Below are 21,465 nucleotides of genomic sequence, written 5' to 3'. Positions count from 1 at the left end.
GTTATCATACATGGGAGGTGATTCATCTTGGTAAGAATAGTGAGGTGGTGGTTCTTGGGGGTATTGGTAGTAGAATTGGGGTGGTTCTACATATGGTTCATATGGTTCACAAGGTGGTTGGTATGGTGGGTAAAGATTAGGGTCATATGAAGGTGTTTGGTGGTATGGGGCTTGTGAGTACGGTTGTTGAGGGCTATGTTGAGGGAAGGGATCATATGTATGTGGTGATTGTAGTTGACAATCACAATGAGGGTCACATCATACATTAGATTGGTATGCATTAGGAGTTGGATTGTATCCATAAGAAACCGGAGGAGGTTGTTGCCAAGAATGTTGGTCAATTCCTTGAGGCTCCTCCCACCTTTGATTCCCAAATCCTTGATACACATTCTTATTGAAGCTTCTATTTCCTACAACATAGTTGTAACCACACTTATAGCCAAAAGGGTGAGAATTCATGATGGCAAATAAAAACAAAGGCTAACAAAAATAAGCAACAAAATCCTAAACCTAACAAAAACTAACAAACTAGCAAAAGGCAAACATATTCACATATTCACAATAGCCAATAACATAGCACCATTGCAATTCCCCAGCAACGACGCCATTTTGATGAGAGGTATCAATTTGTCGGTATAGAATTTCTCAATGAAATCTCGTTTGTCAACTATAGTTTCTAAACCAACAAACAATTCTCAATCAAAATTTTGTTTGTCACAAGTACAAACCACGATAAAAATAACCGAAGTATTTAAACCTCGGGTCGTTTTACAAGGAATTGCAATGAAGTGAAGAACAAGGGGTTTGATTTTATAATGGGCAAGAAAATATAGATGACAAGAAATTAAATGACAACAACAAATTAAGAAATGGAAAGAACTCTTGGCTAGACATAGGTAATTGAGATCACCATCCTTGTCTACAAACCATATATTGACAATTATGAGGTACCAACCCATTAAGTCTACCCCTATGCTTAAAGCAAGTATAATGTCTACCTCAAGCATTAGGTCGTCAGATAGGCTTGATCAACATCAATCCATAAGTCCCAGCCTAGCTACTAATTGACTTAGTAGTAGGCTAGAGTCAATGGTTATCAAATTGACCACCAAGAGTTCTCAAATCACCAATTCATTAAGACCCAATCCTAATGACTCAAGGTCACTCAATTCCCTTAGCCTAGGCCAAGAGTCAAGAAAACTATCCAAAACCTAGAGAAAACATTTTAACAAACACCTAGAGTACACTAAAAATAAACATCATCAATTGTAAGAATTAATAAAAGCTATAACTAACATGAGCAAGAATTCAATAATAGAAACTAAGATCAACATAAAAGAAACATGGAAACATAAAATTGCATTAAAAGGAAATTAAATGCAACAAGAGTGCATGAAGGTAGAAATAGCAAAACAAGGAAATTAACAAGTAAACTAGAAGAATAAAGATGTAACAACAAGAAATTAAAAGGAAAACTAAATCAAAACAACAATTGAAGATTGGATCTAAGCAGTGACGTAACCAGAAAATTTATGTTGGGGGGCAAAAATAATACACATTACTATCAAAAGATATATTAATTTAAATTTAAAAATATAAAAATGCATATTCATTATTCGAATACAAAAAAAAAAACTAAAAATTACATTAGCCGCTAAAATTTATGAAGAGAATAAAAAATAGATTAATACCTAAATTATAATTATTTGAATTAAAATTTGCAATTGAAAATATCAAAAAGAGAAACAATGAAATTGAAAGATACATAGAGTCATAGAAAGTTATATAAAACAAAATAGAGAATTTAAAATTTACCTTTTGATGAAGCGAAGATGACCACTAGATAAAGAATAGAAAAAGAAGATTGAAAATATGAAACTAAGAAAAGGGTTTAAGAGAATAAATGAGTAACGACTGGGATTTGAAAATAGAAGAAGACTAAATTTAATTAGGTTAACTAATAGTCAAAATAATAGAAAGATAAAATGGGTTTAAGACTTTTAATAATTGGGTTTAGTTTATTTATAATGGGGTCATTTAAAATTTAAAATGGGACATATATATATTTTTTGTTTAAAATTATCAAATCAGAGTGGGGGCAAGTGCCCCCTATCATGATGCTTGGGTCCGTGCCTGGATCTAAGGAAAATTAACCTAAATTACCCTAAATTCTAGAGAGAAGGGAGAGCTTCTCTCTCTAGAATTCTACCTACAACATGATGAAAGCTACACTATGATTCTCCCCCCTAATCCCTTGCCATCCTTGGGTTCAAAAACATCAGAAATCGCCCCCAGCGTATTGCCCTTAAGTGAGTCACGTGCCGCTTGTCACGCGTACGCGTCATTGGCAATTTTCCTGGTCACGCGTGCGCGTGGGGTGACACGTACGCGTCGCTTGCGAATTTCCATCTTACGCGTACACGTGGGTGACGCGTGCGCGTGGCCTTCAGTTCAGCAAATCCTCATTTCTTCATGAATTCTCCATTTTTGCATGCTTTTTCTTCATTCTTTCAACCCAATCTTTGCCTTATGAACCTGAAATCACTCAACAAATATATCAAGGCATCGAATGGAATTAAAGTGAACTAAAATTGGCAATTTAAAGGCCTAAAAAGCATGTTTTTACACTTAAGTATAAATTAAGGGAGAATTACAAAACCATGCTATTTAATTGAATAAATGTGAGAAAAGATGATAAAATCCACTAAAATTAACACAAGATAAACCACAAAATTGAGATTTATCACCTTGCCAAGGTATGCATCCTTATTGAATAGATTTTGCTAATGGTGATTCGTGTCAAAAGGACTTGGTCTTAGTCAGTATTGTAAATTTTATGATTACAGCTACTGAAAGTGAAGCCAGAAGAAGTATTAGTTGAATCTACTAGTGTAATTGGTCAAAAAATAAAGAAGGTAAATGCAGAATCTCTATGCACTAATTTTCTGTCTTCTTGTGTTTTTGTACTTTGTAATTGGACAATTACCTAAGCATTCCAACAAGCAGAAATTCTGTTTGCCACACTAATTACTTCTCATTTCCTTGCAGGGCATTTTTAAGCTCACTTCCCACGTTAGTGGGTTCACTTTCATCATCAATTGAAGGGTAATCCCTGTATTCTGTGATTATACTTTTGAATTTTACAAATGGCATGCTATCATGTTAAGAAACTAACTTTTTTTTCCTTAAAAATTATTTTCGTCAGAGCAACATTGTTGTGTCAACTTTTCAATACATTTTCCCTCCTTTTTATAATCTTATCATTTTGCTTGCTTACAAGGCAGATGCTGCAGCAGTGGCAATCACAACAACGGACCTTGTTAGCAAAAGCGTGGCAATTGAGACTCTGGTATCACTGTTTCCTCTTTTAATTTAAGGTTCATACAATCAACTTGTATTTACCTACTGTAGCATATATATGTAGAGTTTGTAACACACATGCACGCATTTATATAAATTGTAACATTGTCATGTTTTGGACTCTGGATCATTTGGATGAATTGTTGATATGAACAAAATCATGGGCCAAAAGGCGTGTTTCATTTGGCTAAATGGAAAAGCAAATAAAAAAATTGAGTATTTTGGAATTTCTGTGCAATCAAGCGCCTTAATACAAGCCATAATAGGATGTTTCATACTTTCATTTAAATGTGACCTGTATAGCTTGTGCCTTGTTAATGGTAGTTGGGAAGAAAAAGTAGAGGGGCCATAGTTGCATGCATTTATTTGTAAGGAAAGTAGTCTTGATAGGTAATTATGTATAATAGCTAGCTATAGTTTCATCAACTTCAAATTTTCTAAACTGAAATCTTTAACTCTTTTTAAGTTTTGGTTGTTAATGGATTATGTTTGGTTCATAACAATATTCTATGTTCCCTTTTTTTTTTGTGGTGTTGGTTAGGTTGGAGAGACTAAGGTAAGGGTTGGGAGAATGGCAAAAGGCTCTCGGATGATCCATGCAAATATGGATGCCATACTCGGGGTATGTCCAACATGATGCTTCTTTCTCATTTGAAATATATGGTTTTTTCACTCTAATCCTTAAACTATATCTACCCTAGGTAATAACAACTGATGCCCGGGTAACCAGCAATGTTTGGAGAAAGATGGTGTTGGTTGCTGTAAATCGAAGTTTCAACCAGATAAATTTATGTAATTTTCACTTTGTTCGGGAACTGCAAATTCATTTAGTTATGTTGTATTTAAATTTTATATTTGATATTCTGTATATATCAGAATAACGGTGTTGCAATAATTTTACAATTTTAATTTTGTGTGTTGCTTTTAATGCAAAAGGGTCATATACTCATATTATCTCCATAAAAAGATATTGCTTTTCTGAGATTTTACCATGTTATGAATTGTGACTGATTCTTACCTTGTTTTTGCAACATTTTACTACAGGTAGATGGAGATACTAGTTCTAATGACACTGTTATTGCTTTGGCTAGTGGGTTATCTGAGTTGGGCTGTATTTCTTCACTGGACAGTGATGAGGCTGCTCAACTTCAGCCATGCCTAGATAAGGTATATTTGTTCTTCTACATTGTAACGATATTATAATTTCATCCTCTATTTTTTTGCTGTTGAATAACTTAAAATAATGATTTACTTCTACACTTACAGATAGCTTAGATTTCTAGTAAATCTAGGAATGGGAGTACTATGGGCTTTTAAATTTAGATTCTTTGTAATATGGGGAGATGGTGCATCATTATGCCGGTATTGTGTGTGCATAAGTTACTAAGCTAGAATTTAATGATTCAATAAAGCTCCACATCCAAGTGATTTAACCAACCAAGTCTTTTAGATTCACGCGCTTCTTCTTTCAATTTGGTGTACATACGTTCTTCTTCATCCTTGATACTACGTCTTTTTCTTCTTCTCCTCCTTCCTTTTCATCCTTCTCCTCCAACATCATCATGATCATCATCGTTATCGTCATTGTCGTCTTCTTCTAATACGTATCATTGTCTGATCTAAAATTGATTTTGATGTGTTTTTATTCAAAATTGACTTGGTCTGTGCTTGTTTTTGAAACGAGTTTGTATATTGTCATCATTAAGTAATTTCAGTTCATTTGCAATTTAATTTTCGGTTCATTTTAGATGTAATTTCGGTTCATTTCTGAGTGAATTTCTGATCATTCAATTTTTTTTGTGCTTGAATACAATCATTAAGTAATTTCAGTTTATTTTAGATTTAAATAAGGTGCACTTGGTCTGTGCTTGTTTTGAAACGGGTTTGTTTGTGTATCATCGTCATTAAGTAATTTCGGTTCATTTAGAATTTAATTTTTAGTTCATTCTGGATGTAATTACGGTTCATTTCGGAGTGAATTAAGGTGCATTTGGTTTCGTTGTTCTGTACAATTCAAAACTCTTATTCCTCACATCCTCTCTTGAGAGGAATTAAACCGAGAAAAATCGAAGAAAAATCAAACAAAAAAGAAGAAACAAAAATAGAAAACTCCTCAAAACTCTTCATCATGTTCTTCTTCTTGTCTTGTTCATCTTCTCCTTCTTGTTTTTCCTTCTCAAAATTCTTCTTCTTTTACCCTCTTAACAATAATAAAAACATGAAAAAGTCAAACAAAGAAGAAGAAACGCGTAATGCTGTAAAATCACTTGATTAATTTGGATGTGTTTTTGTTCATGATTCAATTTTGTTTGTGTGCTTGTTTTCGAACGCAATCATTAAGTAATTTCGTTTCATTTTGGATTTAAATAAGGTGCACTTGGTCTGTGTTTATTTTGAAACGAGTTTGTTTGTGCATTGTCATCATTAAGTAATTTCGATTCATTTGGAACACAATTTTCGGTTCATTCTGGATGTAAGTTCGGTTCATTTGGAATTCAATTTTGTTTGTGCTTGTTTTCAAACACAATCATTAAGTAATTTTGGTTCATTCTGGATTTAAATAAGGTGTACTTGGTCTGTACTTATTTTGAAACGAGTTTGTTTGTGTATTGTCATCATTAAGTAATTTCAGTTCATTCAGAATTTAATTTTCGGTTCATTCTGGATGTATTTTCGATTCATTTCTGAGTGAATTAAGGTGTGTTTGGTCTCGTTGTTCTACACAATTCAAAATAATTCTTCTTCTTCTTCTTATTCTTCTTCTTCTTGTTTCATTTTGTTATAATTATTCTTGTTTTACTCTCTTGATAGGAATAAAACCAAACAAAAGAGAAGAAAAATCAAACAAAGAAGAAGAAGAAACACATAATACTGTAAAATCAACAAGGAGAGGAGGAGGAAAAGAAAAAAAAATGCAGCAACAACAACAGTAACAAAAGAATGACGACGAGGAGAAAACACGCGAAGAAGGAGGAGGAGGAGGAGGAGGAACGTGAAGAAGAAGACCACGACAACGATAATATAAAGCCCCGCGCGTATAATCATGTTCTTTTAATGAAAGTGGTTTTTGTTAGTATTGAGTCTACTTGGTTGAACTTGGATGACAATAATGCTTAGATGTGTAGCAGATCTGTTAATGATTTCTATGCTAAATTCGTAACATTTAAACTACTTTACTTGGGGGTTAATGGGTAGAAAAACGAAAAGAATGCAAAATTTCATGAATTTTGTTTTTATAAAAGAATCAGTGTTCCATGATTTCCTGTAATTCTTCAAAAATGATCTCCTAGTTTTGGTTGCCCTTTTCAGGTAATGCAAGATCTTGCCAAATCAATAGCTTGGGATGGAGAGAGAGCAACATGCCTCATTGAGGAATGCTTCTCTAAATGAAGCATATTTTTGCTTGATCGTGCTATTACATTATATTATAATATTCCCCAATGATAATACTATACTTCCTTTTTCTACATGTTTATATTTCCTAGAGGTATAGATTTCATTCTGCACTTATTATCTCAACAAATCCTCTTTATTCAAATATTTTTTAGTTGCCCAACAAGTAGGCATGGCTCAAGAGTAATATAAAAAACAATATATATATCATTCTTTCTCCGCTTCTCTGTTTTCCTCCGCTGCTTTTTCTGTTTTTAACTGTCTGGCTCAATATCCATGTTCATATTATTTTCCCCCAAGATACATAAGCCATTGCTGATATCTTGCAAGGCCATGTGATCAGATTTTCCCTTTGTTTTCTGCCTTTTCTGTGGTTTGATAGACGTGTAACACAATTTTGTGGTCTGGTTGATGTTGATTAGTTTGAATGAGGCCTCAATCCTTCTTGTATATATGTATCATCAAAATTTGCAGGTCAATGTAATGGGTGCAGATAGTGACGCTGAAGCTGCAAAAGTTGCTCGTTCTGTTGCAGCATCTTCACTTGTAAAGGTACGAGTAATTGAACTAAAGAATTTTGTTACTATCTCAATCTCGCTGAAGAAACATTTTCTGATATAGTGTTTTATCAGGCTGCTGTGTTGAGCTTCTCCTACAGAACAAACCAAGTTAACAGCTGAACTCTAGGAGGGATATCCTTTTTTTAAGAAAATTCCTTGTGAAATTGTGCATCTTGGAATCCATGTCCTCCTCATTGTTCTTACAAAAAAAAAATACATAAAAGATCTGACTGAAAAAGAGCCTAAATTATCATGTCTCCATAGGATATTCTCTGATTCTTCGCTACTTATTGCAACCTTACGTTACCCACTAACACCATCAACTCTTGCAGCTTCTCCTCTTTCCATTCCTTTAGAGGACGTCTCTATTTCAAACTCCTAACCCAAGATATCCCATCTTACAAACCGCACTCGCTAATCCGACAATCTTATCAAGGGTACAACATATAGTTTTGGAAACCTATCCCGAAGAACACCTCCCTTGATCCACAAACTCTTCTAAAATTTAGTTTTGTTCCCATCTCTTACTACTAGTTGCATACCATCTTCAAACACCTTCGTCAGCTTCTCATATCACTATCAATATGTGTTATATCGGCCCAAAAATCCCCTCCTACCACCAAAGCTCTACTTTTACAAAGTACTAGAATCTTGGATGCCATTATAAGAGCTTACCACACACTTCCAAAGAGGGAACTCCTCCCTCTTAAATCTCCACCACCAAGAGAAGCATCGTATCTTTCAATACCAAATCTTTTACATCTAACCCACCTTGACTCTTAGGTTTCTGAATAATATCCCACTTTACTGTAGGCATACCCCATCATCCGTCCACCTTCTCCCAAAAGAAACCACATTGTAAAGAGACAATTTTCTTCGCCACCAACACCGGAAATTCTATCGCCCAACACCATCAATTGTGAGTAGCAGCTAGGGGTGTTCAAGACATGACCCAGCTCAAAACCCAACCCATAGCCGAGGCATATTTTATCGGGTTCGAATTTATCCTTTTTACCCAGTGTAATTTTCGGGCCAGGTTTGGCTCATACTTCGAGTGACCTGGTCCAGTCCGAAGTTGTATTTTATAATTGAAATATAAATTTTAGAGGTTGTATTTTACCCAGTGTTATTTTTGAATTAATTTAGAATCAAATCAAAATAGACCTGACAAATATTAGGCTTGAATACAAATCTAATTAAACATGGCCCGACTCAACCTACGTACATCCCAAGTAGAAGCAGGTGTCCTCAAAACTTGACACCTCTATATCTACATCGGTAATAAAATTTCAATTAGCAAAATTCTTTATTAAAATGTTTGTACAAATTTTTAATCTTTTTACCCAAGGATTAGCCAGTTAAGTTTATTTAAAAGTTAATGTAATGTGCTTAAAAGAACCTAATTTCTGGCTTTTTGCAAGGCTGTATTTATTTTGAGGTACTAAGACTGAGACTAGGAGACTATAACTCAATAATATGTAGATTTTCTATTTTTAGATGTCATTGTTAAATAAACTAAAGTACTTGTTAGAGTTGACAAAACACAAAGGAACATTAAAAAAAAAATGGATTGAAGTCATGATTTATGATGTGTTTAACCTAAAAAACATGTTTTGCCAAAAGTAGCAGCCAATATGTGGTATTGCACAAGAACCTCTAATTCAAATCTGCCCTATATACTAACATTCCATTCTTAAATTGGTTCTAATTCAATCTGTTCTGTATACTAGCATTCCATTCAACTAATACCTGATAAGAATAATTATACTTTTATATAGGTTGTAATAAGTAATAACTAGTCCTAAGATCAATTATACTATAGTGAATGTAACAATAACATTGAAATAACTTGCTGAACAAAGTAATTTAGTTAAGCTTCGAAAGTTTAAAAGTATATAATATAGTGACCTCAACAATAAACCAAACATGATTACACACTTGATTACACACAGATTTAATAAAGTCATATTCTACAAAGTAATTTAGTTAAGCTTCGAAAGTTTAAAAGTATATAATATAGTGACCTCAACAATAAACCAAACATGATTACACACTTGATTACACACAGATTTAATAAAGTCATATTCTACTGGCTTTAAAAGTTTAAGCTTCGAAAGTAATTTAGTTAAGTTTCGAAAGTTTAAAAGCATACTCTACTAGCTTTGAAGTCATTCTCTCTATGAAAAAAATGGAAATAGATTACACACGCTTGATTAACTATATTCAGGCCTTATATCTTTTGATCTATTGAAAATCTAAAACATGAGAAAATGTAATAACACACACTTAAATGACACTTGTTCTTCAAAGAAGCAAGACGAATTCTCAAACACCAAAATAACTCACTTGATCTCTAAAACAAAAGCTCTCACTATGAAAAATAAAGAGGGCCGACACTAATCGAAAGATTCTACCTCTATTCAATCTCAATATTCAACAAAAACATCAACAAATTCTCTTGTAGTCCTTGCATCCAACAGAAGAAACAAATTAAAAGAGGCACCATATGAAAATAGGACAAAAAAAAGGAAAAAGAAGAGATATGAAGAAGACATCAAAGATGAGAGAGAGAGAGAGAGAGAGAGAGAGAGAGAGAACCGTATTCGAAGCAATGGAGAAATGGTGAAGGCCTTCTCGTTGGAGGCGAACTCGACGCCGAAGAGGGGAGTGGCATCGACAAAATGGGGTGATCCGGTGGGAAGCACTGAAATTGAGAAATGAAAAAGGAGGAAGGGATGGCAGTAGTGTTGGGTTAAGGGTTTTTGTGTCTCTTTTTTTTCGTTATTTTGAATACTAGAGGTAATTCAGTCGTTTTATTTATTTTAATTTTAATTTTTATTTTAAATTAAATAAAATATTAAAATATAATTTAAGTACCATTTTTGAAATTTCATACCATCATCTCCCTCTCCTCTAAAACAACCTTTACCTAATTCTAATTACATAAAGATCAGTCTCAATTTCTCAGTTTTAATATGTTTTAAAGATTAATAAGACTAGGTTAAACTGTAGATCAATACTAAATTCAATCAATCTAGATCAGAATCGACCCAATCTTTTATAATTTCGATAAAACTCGAAAAGAAATGACACAACACAACACACAGACAGTAAGCCACACACCCAACCATCGTGGCATCGCTTTTGTTGCTCTCTGCCTCTCCCTCACTGCTATTAGGGGTGTGCACGGCTCGGTCCGGTCCGAAAAACCGACCTAGTTCTGAAGAATTTTGAACCATGAAGACCCGGGGAGAAGAAATGAAATCTAAAAAGTGAATGAAACGGGGACCACGCCATAGCTCGGGTCACCCGGATCCGACCCAGCGGTCCGATAATCATACACAACTAATGGCTATTGATGGATTATGGTTATTTTTATGTGAAATTTAAGTATTGTAAACTTTAATATTTTGTGTTATTAGTCATTATAAGACTATAAGTTAATGTTTTATGTTTAGAATGCATAAGACTTTAGACTAATGCAAAATATTGTGTTATTTGTATTGACTTAAATATTTGGTGTTATTAGACAATATTAGTATTGATTGTGGTTATGCTTTAATTTTGGAGAAGGGTTGGTTCTTCTTATATTTTTCTAAGTAAATTTTACCATGTCAAATAATAGTTGGAATTTTGAAAATTTGGATATTTTCACATGCTAGCTTACAAGAAGGTAGATAATGTAGTTAACGGCCTGGTTTTTACCCAGTATAATTCTGGCTCGAAAGTGATTAGATTTCATCGGGTCTAGAGCCGGGTTCGGGTCTAACAAATAGGCCCAGCATATATTTCGGGCCGGGTCTGGATCACATCAAATTTGGTTTCACCCGACCTATGCACACCCCTAACTGCTATGCTATCTCTTTAGAACCTGATCTGTTTTGGGCTGAGAAAGATATGATTTCATAAGGTCAAAATATAAGATCGAATTTGACTAAGGAAAACCCGGCCCCATCAGCCCCTCATTATAGGGGTGTTCAAAACCGATTAACTAAATCGAAAAAAATCAATAACCGAACAAATTGAAAAAACTGAAAAAATGATATTTTGCAGTTATTTTTGCGGTTTGTTTCGATTTTCGGTTTTGACATTGAAAATCATAACCAAACCGAACTGAACCGGTTTTTTTAAAAAACCCTATATAAAGGATCCCCTCCCAAATGATCTAACCCATACAGCCATAGTTATCAAACCGGGCTCAACCCCGCTGGAAACCAGTCACCTAACCAGGCCGAGACATCCATTGAACCAGCCATGCAATAATCCCGCTAAAACCCGGTTCGACCCGACGGATTTTATGTAAACCCGGCGACCGGCCGGTTAATTCAACCCGGTCCGAGTCATGTTTATTAATTTTTTATATTTTTCACCTCGTCACTCTCTCGTCTCTCCCCTCACCTCGTCAGTCGTCAGTTCGTCACTCTCAGTCTCTGGTCTCTCACCTCGTCGCTGTCTCTATGTCTCTCACCTCGTCGCTCTCTCGGTCTCTCACCAGTGAAGCAGTGAACTATATTCGTCGGAACCAGTGAAGCAGCATCTGCTCCCTCGGGTGGTGGTCGTCTTCTCAACCAGGTGAGCTCCAGTTTTCGATCCTGTTCTTTCTGTAGTTCAATGTTGATTTCGGTAAATCTGGTGGTTGTTGCTGTTTTATTTAGTTTTTAGAGTTGTTGTTGCTGTTCTTTCTCTGGTTCAATGTTAATTTCGGTGAACCAGAGCAAATTTTATAGTTGTTGCTGATCGTTCTGTTTGTTGAATGTTGGTTTTTTAGAGTTGTTGTTGGTGAATCTGTGCAAATTTTAGTTAGAATTGTTATTGAATCTGGTAGTTGCTGGCTTGCTGTTGTTGAATGTTGGTTTTTTAGAGTTGTTGTTGGTGAATCTGAGCAAATTTCAGTTAGAATTGTTGAATCTGGTAGTTGCTGGCTTGCTGCTGTTGTATTTGGTTTTTTAGGGTTGTTGTTGGTGAATCTGAGCAAATTTTAGTTAGAATTGTTGTTAAATCTGGTAGTTGCTGGCTTGCTGCTGTTGTATTTGGTTTTTTAGAGTTGTTGTTGAACCTGAGGAAATTTTAGTGAACTTTGTTTGAATGGTTAAATTTGTTGTTGATTCTCATCACTGAACTTTGGTGGTTGTTGCTTAAAAGCTCTTTTGTTGAATACTTGAATAGCTAAATCTTTTGTTGCTTAAAAACTTTGGTGTTTTTTTCTTTTGCTAGAATTTCAAAATGAGGAAAATGTTGATCAAGCTCCAAATTTGTCTTATGAAGATATTGATGCCGACTTTGAGATCACCCATTGAATTTGATTTACCGATTGTGTTATCTTTTGCTCGCCCTTGTTGATTTAAATTGAGAAAGTGTTTTGTACTAGAAACTAGTTTATTATTTTTTTTAGATCATTAGTTATGTTTAAAAGTTGATATTAAATTATTAATGTTTGTAAAAATTTGCATTTTTAGTTTTAAGACATTATTTCAATTTTATTTATATAATTTTATATTTTTTTAATTTATGACCGGGTTAACCGGGGGAATCAGTGACCCACCGGTTGACCGGATTGATTACCGGTTTGGTTCTGATAACTATGCATACAGCCACCAGTAACCCTAACTCCTTCTAGCCTCTCTCCAGTCTCCAATCCTCTGAGCTCTCACCGCCTCTTGGTGCCGAAAACTCCTCCTACAGCGTCGCCGAATCTCACTGTGCCAAAACTCCTCACACTTCCCCGCTACCGACGACGCTGGACAGCACCATTGCAGCGGCGGGGCTCTTTTCTCTCCCTCTCCCCTCGTCGTAGCGGTTCTCTCTCCCTGTCGTGCTCCACACACCAGCAGCACGCCGTCTACACCACACACCAGCAGCACGCACCAGAGCCATCGTTCGCTGTCCTCCGCGAGTTCGTAGTCACTGTCGTCCTCGTGCTGTAGTCACCGCAGTAGCCATTCCTCTGCATCTAGAATGGGGATACCTCTTAGCTCTCAGGTAAATTATTTGTTCTAATTTTTTTGGATCTAATTAGTTGTTCTTAGTTCTGTTTTAATAATTGGTTCTATTTTTATTTTGTATATGATTTTTGGTTTAGGGTTTTTGGTTCTGTTCTTTCTAATTTGTTCTTACAGCTTTGGTAATTTGTGGTTCTCTACTTTGAAAATTTGTGGTTCTGTTTGATAATTTCTGTTTGAAAATTTGTTATGTGTTCTTGTTTAATTATCTAAGTTTATAGTGTTTTCTAATAAAAAGATAAATATGAGTGTCGCACGTCAAGCATACGCATATTACTGAGTTTGAATGAAGAAAACAATTAATTAGGCCAATAATAATATCTGAATGTAGATATAGATATATATGTAGGTAGAAACCGCCGGTTTCCAATTTACAAATCAAATTTTTCATACCAAATACACCTAATTTTCAAATTAAAAGTTACCGGTGAAATGTTTTAAATATTTAAAGATAGTTATATATTTTACAAGGTGCGTGTTGATATGTAGTTTCAGTTACTGATGAGTGATGAGTCCCATTGTTCTTGCCACTACGCTTGAACGAACAGAACGTGTGGGAAGCAGATAAATTCTACATGGGACCAGTTTCCACTTGGATCAAATATTTGAAACTTTGTGCTGAATTTGTGCTGAATCCTTCTCTTGATTTTTTTTTTGTCATGGCAGGTATAGGATGCATCCAGAGATATGCAAATCCTCTTCAAGCACTAAATAGGAGCCAATTATCTTGCAAATCAGCACCATTTTACTAGACCAAGTGTCTTGGCCTTTATGTATTCTATATCATTGATTTTTTTTTTGGTGACTCTATGACTGATTTGAAAATAGCTTAAGAAGGTTGTAGTCCGTCGTATATGATTAGAACATGAAATCTTTTTAATGAATGTAAAACCGAAAAATCGAACCAAACCAACCGATTTTAATTGGATTGGTTGGTTTCGATAAAAAAACGGAACCAAGCCGAACCGAAGAATTAATACCAAATTGGATTGCATGACTTTTCTTCCAAAAACCGAACCAAACCGCAAACCGAACACCCCTACCTCACTACTTCTTGCTTATTGGTCATATAACTGAATCTGAAACTTGAGAAGGGAGAGCATATATACATAAACAGTTACTTAGCTAGTAGCTACTCACTTTCTCTTCACTTGAGCTGTGAAAAAAAATGTATTCGTGCATTCCTCACCAACTTTTTCTTCAGTTGCATTCGCCGAGTTCCCGAAACCCAAAGGTGCATTTCGAATGTCTCTTTATTTATGATCGTTGCGTGTTTGATTGCTGAGTAAAGTGCAGTTTCTTAGATCATTTTTCATTTGCAGATTTTCCCCTCACGTGTTCCTTCTTCTCCGCGGATTTTGAGGATCTGCACTGTTTCAATGAGTAAGGCTTCAAGTTACATACCAGCTGCTCCAATTTTTCTTCCTGAAGGACCTTGGAAGGAGGTTAGTTGTCATATTCATCATTAATCACAATTGTTGTCATTAGCATTCATCGCCTTAGGTTGAATTTGGTTAGTATAGTGATAGTAAAAACTAGTGTCTTTGTTTTTAGTTTCTCTATCTGAGTGCCTTCTCCACTCTATTTCTCATTCCAAAAGCAGCCTTAGATAAGGGTCCTTTGAATGTGTTTCTAGAAAGGGTTCATTAAAAAAAGAAAAATAAGAATATATGAAGTGGTAGTCAGTTTGAATAAGTTTCTCCCAAACATAGAAATACAAGACTGAATTAAACTGCTGTGTACTTTTGCCATGTATCCAATCAATTTTTTACATTTTTAAGACTTTGTGAATAATTAAGTATTTAAGGCAAATACTTTTTCTGATATGACAATACATAAATCGGATGTCTGCATAATACCTTTTTGCATTGACAATAGAGACAAATTAAATACTAGAAATACATGGTTTTTATTCTTTTTTTTTCTTTTGAAACCATTGATAAAGTATAATCTTAAAAGTACTTCGAAAAAAAATGATCAAAACACACCTTAAATTCTTTTCAGAAAAGTTTCTCTTTTGAATGATGTGTTGTTTGTGCTAGCTTCTTGTTATTTTACTCTATTCGGAAGTCGCATTTTTTTATGATGAAAGAAATATGTTTATTGACTAGTAAATTTGCTCTTCTTGGTCATGCATTGGATGCCTAATTATAGTTTATTTGCTATTAGATTCCCTTTCTAGGCCCAAAGCAATGTATGCTTTCAATTCTCGAAATGGGATGTTGTTATGATATTACATCTTCTTCTATTCAAGGTTACTTGAAGTGGACAATATGCAAGTTGGTTTACCGGTAGTTGAATATATGATTTTTGATCATTCAGATTCCAGGAGGAGTTACTGCTGCAGAGGGATTTAAAGCTGCCGGAATGTATGGAGGATTACGTGCCAAAGGAGAAAAGCCCGACCTTTCACTTGTTACGTGCGACATTGATGCTATATCTGCAGGTTTGCTTGTCTTGTGGAATTTTAACTCAAATCAACTTGAGTATGGCATGCACTTCATGCGATTGGATTTTTCTTCAGGGTCATTTACAACAAATGTGGTTGCTGCTGCACCAGTATTATACTGCAAAAAGATGTTAGATATTTCAAAAACTGTAAGAGACTTCTACTTTTGTTGATTTCCTTTTCAAGATGCAGCCGGTATTGTACCAAATGCGTTACACAGTTATGCAGTAACTAACCTTGTCAATATCTGATGAGCTGGTATCTTTTCCAAGCTCCTGTGCAAAATGCTTTCACTGTCCTAATGTATATATGAGCAGTTTTTCTGTCAAGAAATGGATGGTTCCTCAACCATGAGCTAAAATTCTAATAGCATGCATTGTGCTGCTGTTCCTTGGAAACTCTATCCTTCTTACTTGATTGCCAGCTAATAAGTCAATTTTGGTACTTGTCAGGCACGGGCTGTAATAACTAATGCAGGCCAAGCAAATGCAGCTACGGTAGGATACCAAAACTATTTGTTTCATGTGCCTATGAATAATATTCAATAGTCCACTGAAGTGTGATCTAATCAAGTTACTTTAGTGCATCGATGAATGCTCTCTATGAACTTGATTCATTTGAACTTTTTCTAGAGAAGATAAACCTTTTGTTGCTAAGGCCCTTAATATCTGCAGGGTGAAGCAGGTTATCAGGACATGTTAGAATGTGTGGAATGCCTTGCCAAGGTATGCATCCTTATTAAACAGATTTTGCTAACGGTGCTCCATGTCAAAAGGACTTGGTCTTAGTCAGTATTGTAAATTTCATGATTACAGCTACTGAAAGTGACGCCAGAAGAAGTATTAGTTGAATCCACTGGTGTAATTGGTCAAAGAATAAAGAAGGTAAAGGCAGAATCTCTATGCACTAGTTTTCTGTCTGTTTGTGTTTTTGTACTTTGTAACTGGACAACTACTTAAGCATTCCAACAAGCAGAAATGCTGTTTGCCATACTAATCACTTCTCATTTCCTTGCAGGGGGCATTTTTAAGCTCACTTCCCACATTAGTGGGTTCACTTTCATCTTCAGTTGAAGGGTAATCCCTGTATTCTGTGATTACACTTTTGAATTTTACAAATGGCATGCTATCATGTTAAGAAACTAACTTTTTTTCCTTAAAAATTATTTTCGTCTGAGAAACATTGTTGTGTCTACTTTTCAATACATTTCCCCCCTCCTTTTTATAATCTTATCATTTTGCTTGCATACAGGGCAGATGCTGCAGCAGTGGCAATCACAACAACGGACCTTGTTAGCAAAAGCGTGGCAATTGAGACTCTGGTATCACTGTTTCCTCTTTTAATATAAGGTTCATACAATCAACTTGTATTTACCTACTGTAGCATATATACGTAGAGTTTGTAACACATGCACACATTTATATAAATTGTAGCATTGTCATGTTTTGGACTCTGGATCTTTTGGATGAATTGTTGATATGAACAAAGTCATGGGCCAAAAGACGTGTTTCATTTGGCTAATGGAAAAGCAAATAAAAAAATTGAGTATTTTGGAATTTCTGTGCAATCAAGCGCCTTAATACAAGCCATAATAGGATGTTTCATACTTTCATTTAAATGTGACCTGTATAGCTTGTGCCTTGTTAATGGTAGTTAGGAAGAAAAAGTGGAGGGACCATAGTTGCATGCATTTATTTGTAAGGAAAGTAGTCTTGATAGGTAATTATGTATAATAGCTAGCTATAATTTCATCAACTTCAAATTTTCTAGACAGAAATCTTTAACTCTTTTTAAGTTTTGGTAGTTAATGGATTATGTTTGGTTCATAACAATATTCTATATTCCTTTTTTTTTTCTGTGGTGTTGGTTAGGTTGGAGGGACTAAGGTAAGGATTGGGGGAATGTCCAAAGGCTCTGGGATGATCCATCCAAATATGGCTACCATGCTCGGCGTATGTCTAACATGATGCTTCTTTCTCATTTGAAATATATGGTTTTTCCACTCTAATCCTTAAACTATATCTACCCTAGGTAATAACAACTGATGCCCGGGTAACCAGCGATGTTTGGAGAAAGATGGTGCAGGTTGCTGTGAACCGAAGTTTCAACCAGATAACTGTGTGTAATTTTCACTTTGTTTTGGAACTGAATTTATTTAGTTATGTTGTATCTAAATTTTATATTTGATATTCTGTATATATCAGAATAACGGTGTTGCAATAATTTTACAATTTTAATTTTGTGTGTTGCTTTTAATGCAAAAGGGTCATATACTCATATTATCTCCATAAAAAGATATTGCTTTTCTGATATTTGACCATGTTATGGATTGTGACTGATTCTTACCTTGTTTTTGCAACATTTTACTACAGGTAGATGGAGATACTAGTACTAATGACACTATTATTGCTTTGGCTAGTGGATTATCTGGGTTGGGCTGTATTTCTTCACTGGACAGTGATGAGGCTACTCAACTTCAGGCATGCCTAGATGCGGTAAATTTGATCTTCTACATTGTAACTTCTACATTGTAACGATATTATAATTTCATACTCCATTTTTTTGCTGTTGAATAACTTAAAATATTATTTACTTCTACACTTACGGATAGCTTAGATTTCTAGTAAAACTGGAAATGGAGGTACTATGGGCTTTTAAATTTAGATTCTTTGTAACATGGCAAGATGGTGCATCATTATGCCGCTATTGTGTGTGCATAAGTTACTAAGCTAAGATTTAGTGATTTCTATGCTGAATTCGTAACATTTAGACTACTTTACTTGGGGGGTTAATGGGTAGAAAAACGAAAAGAACGCAAAATTTCATGAATTTTGTTTTTATAAAAGAATCAGTGTTCCATGAGTCCCTGTAATTCTTCAAAAATGATCTCCTAGTTTTGATTGCCCTTTTCAGGTAATGCAAGGTCTTGCCAAATCAATAGCTTGGGATGGAGAGGGGGCAACATGCCTCATTGAGGTATGCTTCTTTGAATGAAGCATATTTTTACTTGATCGTGCTATTACATATATTATAATATTCTCCAATGATAATACTAGACTTCCTTTTTTCTCCAATGTTTATATTTCCTAGAGGTATAGATTTCATTCTGCACTTATTATCTCAACAAATCCTCTTTATTCAAATATTTTTTAGTTGCCCAATAAGTAGGCATGGCTCAAGAGTAATATAAAAAACAATATATATGTCATTCTTTCTCCGCTTCTCTGTTTCCCTCCACTGCTTTTTCTGTTTTAACTGTCTGGCTCAGTATCCATGTTCATATTATTTTCCCCCAAGTAAGATACATAAGCCATTGCTGATATCTTGCAAGGCCATGTGATGTCGTGATCAGATCATTTTTCCCTTTGTTTTCTGCCTTTTCTGTGGTTTGATAGATGTGTAACCCAATTTTGTGGTCTTGTTGATGTTGATTATAGTTTGAATGAGGACTCAATCCTTCTTGGTATATATGTATCATCAAATTTGCAGGTCAATGTAGTGGGTGCAGATAGTGAGGCTGAAGCTGCAAAAGTTGCTCGTTCTGTTGCAGCATCTTCACTTGTAAAGGTACGAGTAATTGAACTAAAGAATTTTGTTACTATCTCAATCTGGCTGAAGAAACATTTTCTGATATAGTGTTTTATCAGGCTGCTGTGTATGGCAGAGACCCTAATTGGGGACGCATTGCTGCCGCAGCTGGTTATTCTGGGGTCTCTTTCCACCAGAATAAACTTAGGGTGGTGTTGGGGGATATTTTGCTGATGGTTGGTGGGGAGCCACAATCATTTGATCGGTAGGACTTTCTGCTGTTGGTTATTTTAGTTGATTCTGGTATGCTAGTGAATCATGATATTGCTTCTTTAGTTGACACTTCATCAATAGTTAACATTTCATAATAAATCATCACCTATCTTGATTTACTCAAGACAAATGAAATATTTTAATCCTGTGGGTACAATTTTTCCAGCAGACTAATCTTTTCAGAGTTAAATAGTAGTTTACTCCAATTTTTTCATGAGACCCTTAGCAACAAGCCTCAGTGCTACTGTTAACAAAATTTATGCTCCGAATACTGGACGATAAGATATACAATTTTTTATGTTCCTAAATGGTATCAGTTCACATTTCTGTTGCTTGAAGGAAACTCTTTGCATAAATATCAATCATTTAATCAAAAAAACTTTTGGTTAGGTTAGATTTCTTCCAATCAGTAACATATCCCTAGAATGAGAAGATCAAGAATGAAAATGAGGTAGAATAACACTGTTTTCTTTACTAGGTTCCCATGTTTTTCCATGCATCGTCCAATAGGGTATCATGTACATTTTTTAGCACTGAACTTGTGCTCAAGACCTTTGTCCATGGCTCCATGCAATTTAGAGTCTACCTTCTTGCAATATTTGCACTCATTTTACATAATCATGGCTTGTTGCTCTATTTTAGTTACCAACCACCATATTTTAAAGCAAAAGCTAGAGAATCAGGGGCCAGGATAGCTTTGAATGCGTTATATTTTCATCCACACACATGCAATCTCTCAGCTTCTAAACCAATTAGAACTAATCTTAACAATGCCTTTTCAAATTTTTAGCTGGAACAACATTGTTGTGATTTTAATTAGGAATTGTCATGTGGGTAGTTAGAGGTACACAATCTCTTGACAAGTTCCAAACATTGCAGGGTTGCTGCTAGTAATTATCTAAAAAGGGCTGGGGAGACTCACGGTACTGTTAGAATTAACATATCAATTGGTAAGTATATTACTATAACTCAATAGCATATGCTTTATTCTTTTACCACTTCAACAGTATAATCCAGTGAAGGGATCTACTTCTATTGATAATATCGTTAGTGTGTAGGGTTAATATTCGAATTTCGTATCTTAAAGATAATTTGTTCTTTAAATTGGTACTCGAAAGATTTTGTTAGTCATATTAGTTCCTGAAAGATATAACCATAAGGCAAATGAACCTTTCCATCAGTTAGATGACGACGTGTCATATTAAGTATCACGTGGCATTAAATTGTCATGTCATCATGTCATATGACACATCATCATCTAACAAATAGAAAGATTGATTTGACTTATAGTTGTATTTTTCAAGGTCTAATATGACTAACAATCTTTCGGGGGATTAATTTGAAAAACCCGGTTATCATTTAGGAACGAATTTGAGTATTGCCTTAGTGTCTAATTATATTAATTTTCCTACTCACAGGCAACGGACTAGGACATGGACAAGCATGGGGATGTGATTTGAGCTATGATTATGTAAAAATTAATGCAGAATACACAACATGACCCAATAAAAATCGCCAAACCTAGATTGGCCAAAGTTTGATTGCGCATTGCTAAGAAGACCGGACCAGCAGTATGTACTTGAAATGCGCATGAACGCACCAGAAATGCTTTCAATATTTTCGAACAACTAATATCTAGTGGTGGCAAACAGGCCAACCGTCACTTGTCAACAGAAAAAGGGGTTGAGAGAGGCCGGGTAACCAATTTTGGTAATATGAAAATAAACAAGAAATAAAAACTCAACAAGTATGTTACTATTCAGACTAATGTAAACCACAACTAGTAGATAAAAAAAAAAGTCTTGCAGCAATGTAAACCACAACTAGTAGATAAAAAAAAAATAACAATGTTGCCACTTTCAATATTCACATATTTATTCATTCAGATGGTCATTACTCACTA

General features: G+C 34.9%; 1 protein-coding gene and 1 long non-coding RNA gene across 5 annotated transcripts; one reads left to right on the top strand and one right to left on the bottom strand.

Moving 5' to 3' along the window:
• LOC110271954 lies at nt 2,475-10,085 on the bottom strand. Its single transcript, XR_002362819.1, has 3 exons — nt 9,912-10,085; nt 2,748-2,849; nt 2,475-2,535 (listed from the first exon to the last, which is right to left on the bottom strand). It is a non-coding gene; the product is annotated as an uncharacterized LOC110271954 (long non-coding RNA).
• On the top strand, nt 11,688-21,465 carry LOC107633253 (arginine biosynthesis bifunctional protein ArgJ, chloroplastic). 4 transcript variants are annotated; one of them, XR_002362814.1, is made up of 20 exons: nt 11,688-11,885; nt 12,942-13,292; nt 13,979-14,546; nt 14,635-14,757; nt 15,635-15,758; nt 15,837-15,910; nt 16,214-16,258; nt 16,436-16,486; nt 16,577-16,645; nt 16,779-16,837; nt 17,013-17,082; nt 17,633-17,713; nt 17,793-17,879; nt 18,134-18,256; nt 18,675-18,737; nt 19,251-19,328; nt 19,409-19,554; nt 20,442-20,512; nt 20,981-21,322; nt 21,361-21,465. XR_002362814.1 is itself a non-coding variant. In XM_016336894.2 (19 exons), the coding sequence occupies exons 3-19, from the start codon at nt 14,481-14,483 to the stop codon at nt 21,061-21,063; spliced, it is 1,413 nt and encodes a 470-aa protein (XP_016192380.1). In that variant the 5' UTR covers nt 11,688-11,885; nt 12,942-13,292; nt 13,979-14,480; the 3' UTR covers nt 21,064-21,464. The 4 variants fall into 4 exon arrangements, 2 of the variants coding, with proteins under 2 accessions (XP_016192380.1, XP_016192383.1); XR_001618718.2 differs by having other exon boundaries at nt 19,409-19,592; nt 20,981-21,464; XM_016336894.2 differs by having other exon boundaries at nt 20,981-21,464.

This window comes from Arachis ipaensis, chromosome B01, assembly GCF_000816755.2.
Source record: "Arachis ipaensis cultivar K30076 chromosome B01, Araip1.1, whole genome shotgun sequence".
Lineage (NCBI taxonomy): Eukaryota > Viridiplantae > Streptophyta > Magnoliopsida > Fabales > Fabaceae > Arachis > Arachis ipaensis.
The sequence above is the reverse complement of the archived record's forward strand: the minus strand, read 5'-3'. Positions and strand labels throughout refer to the sequence as shown.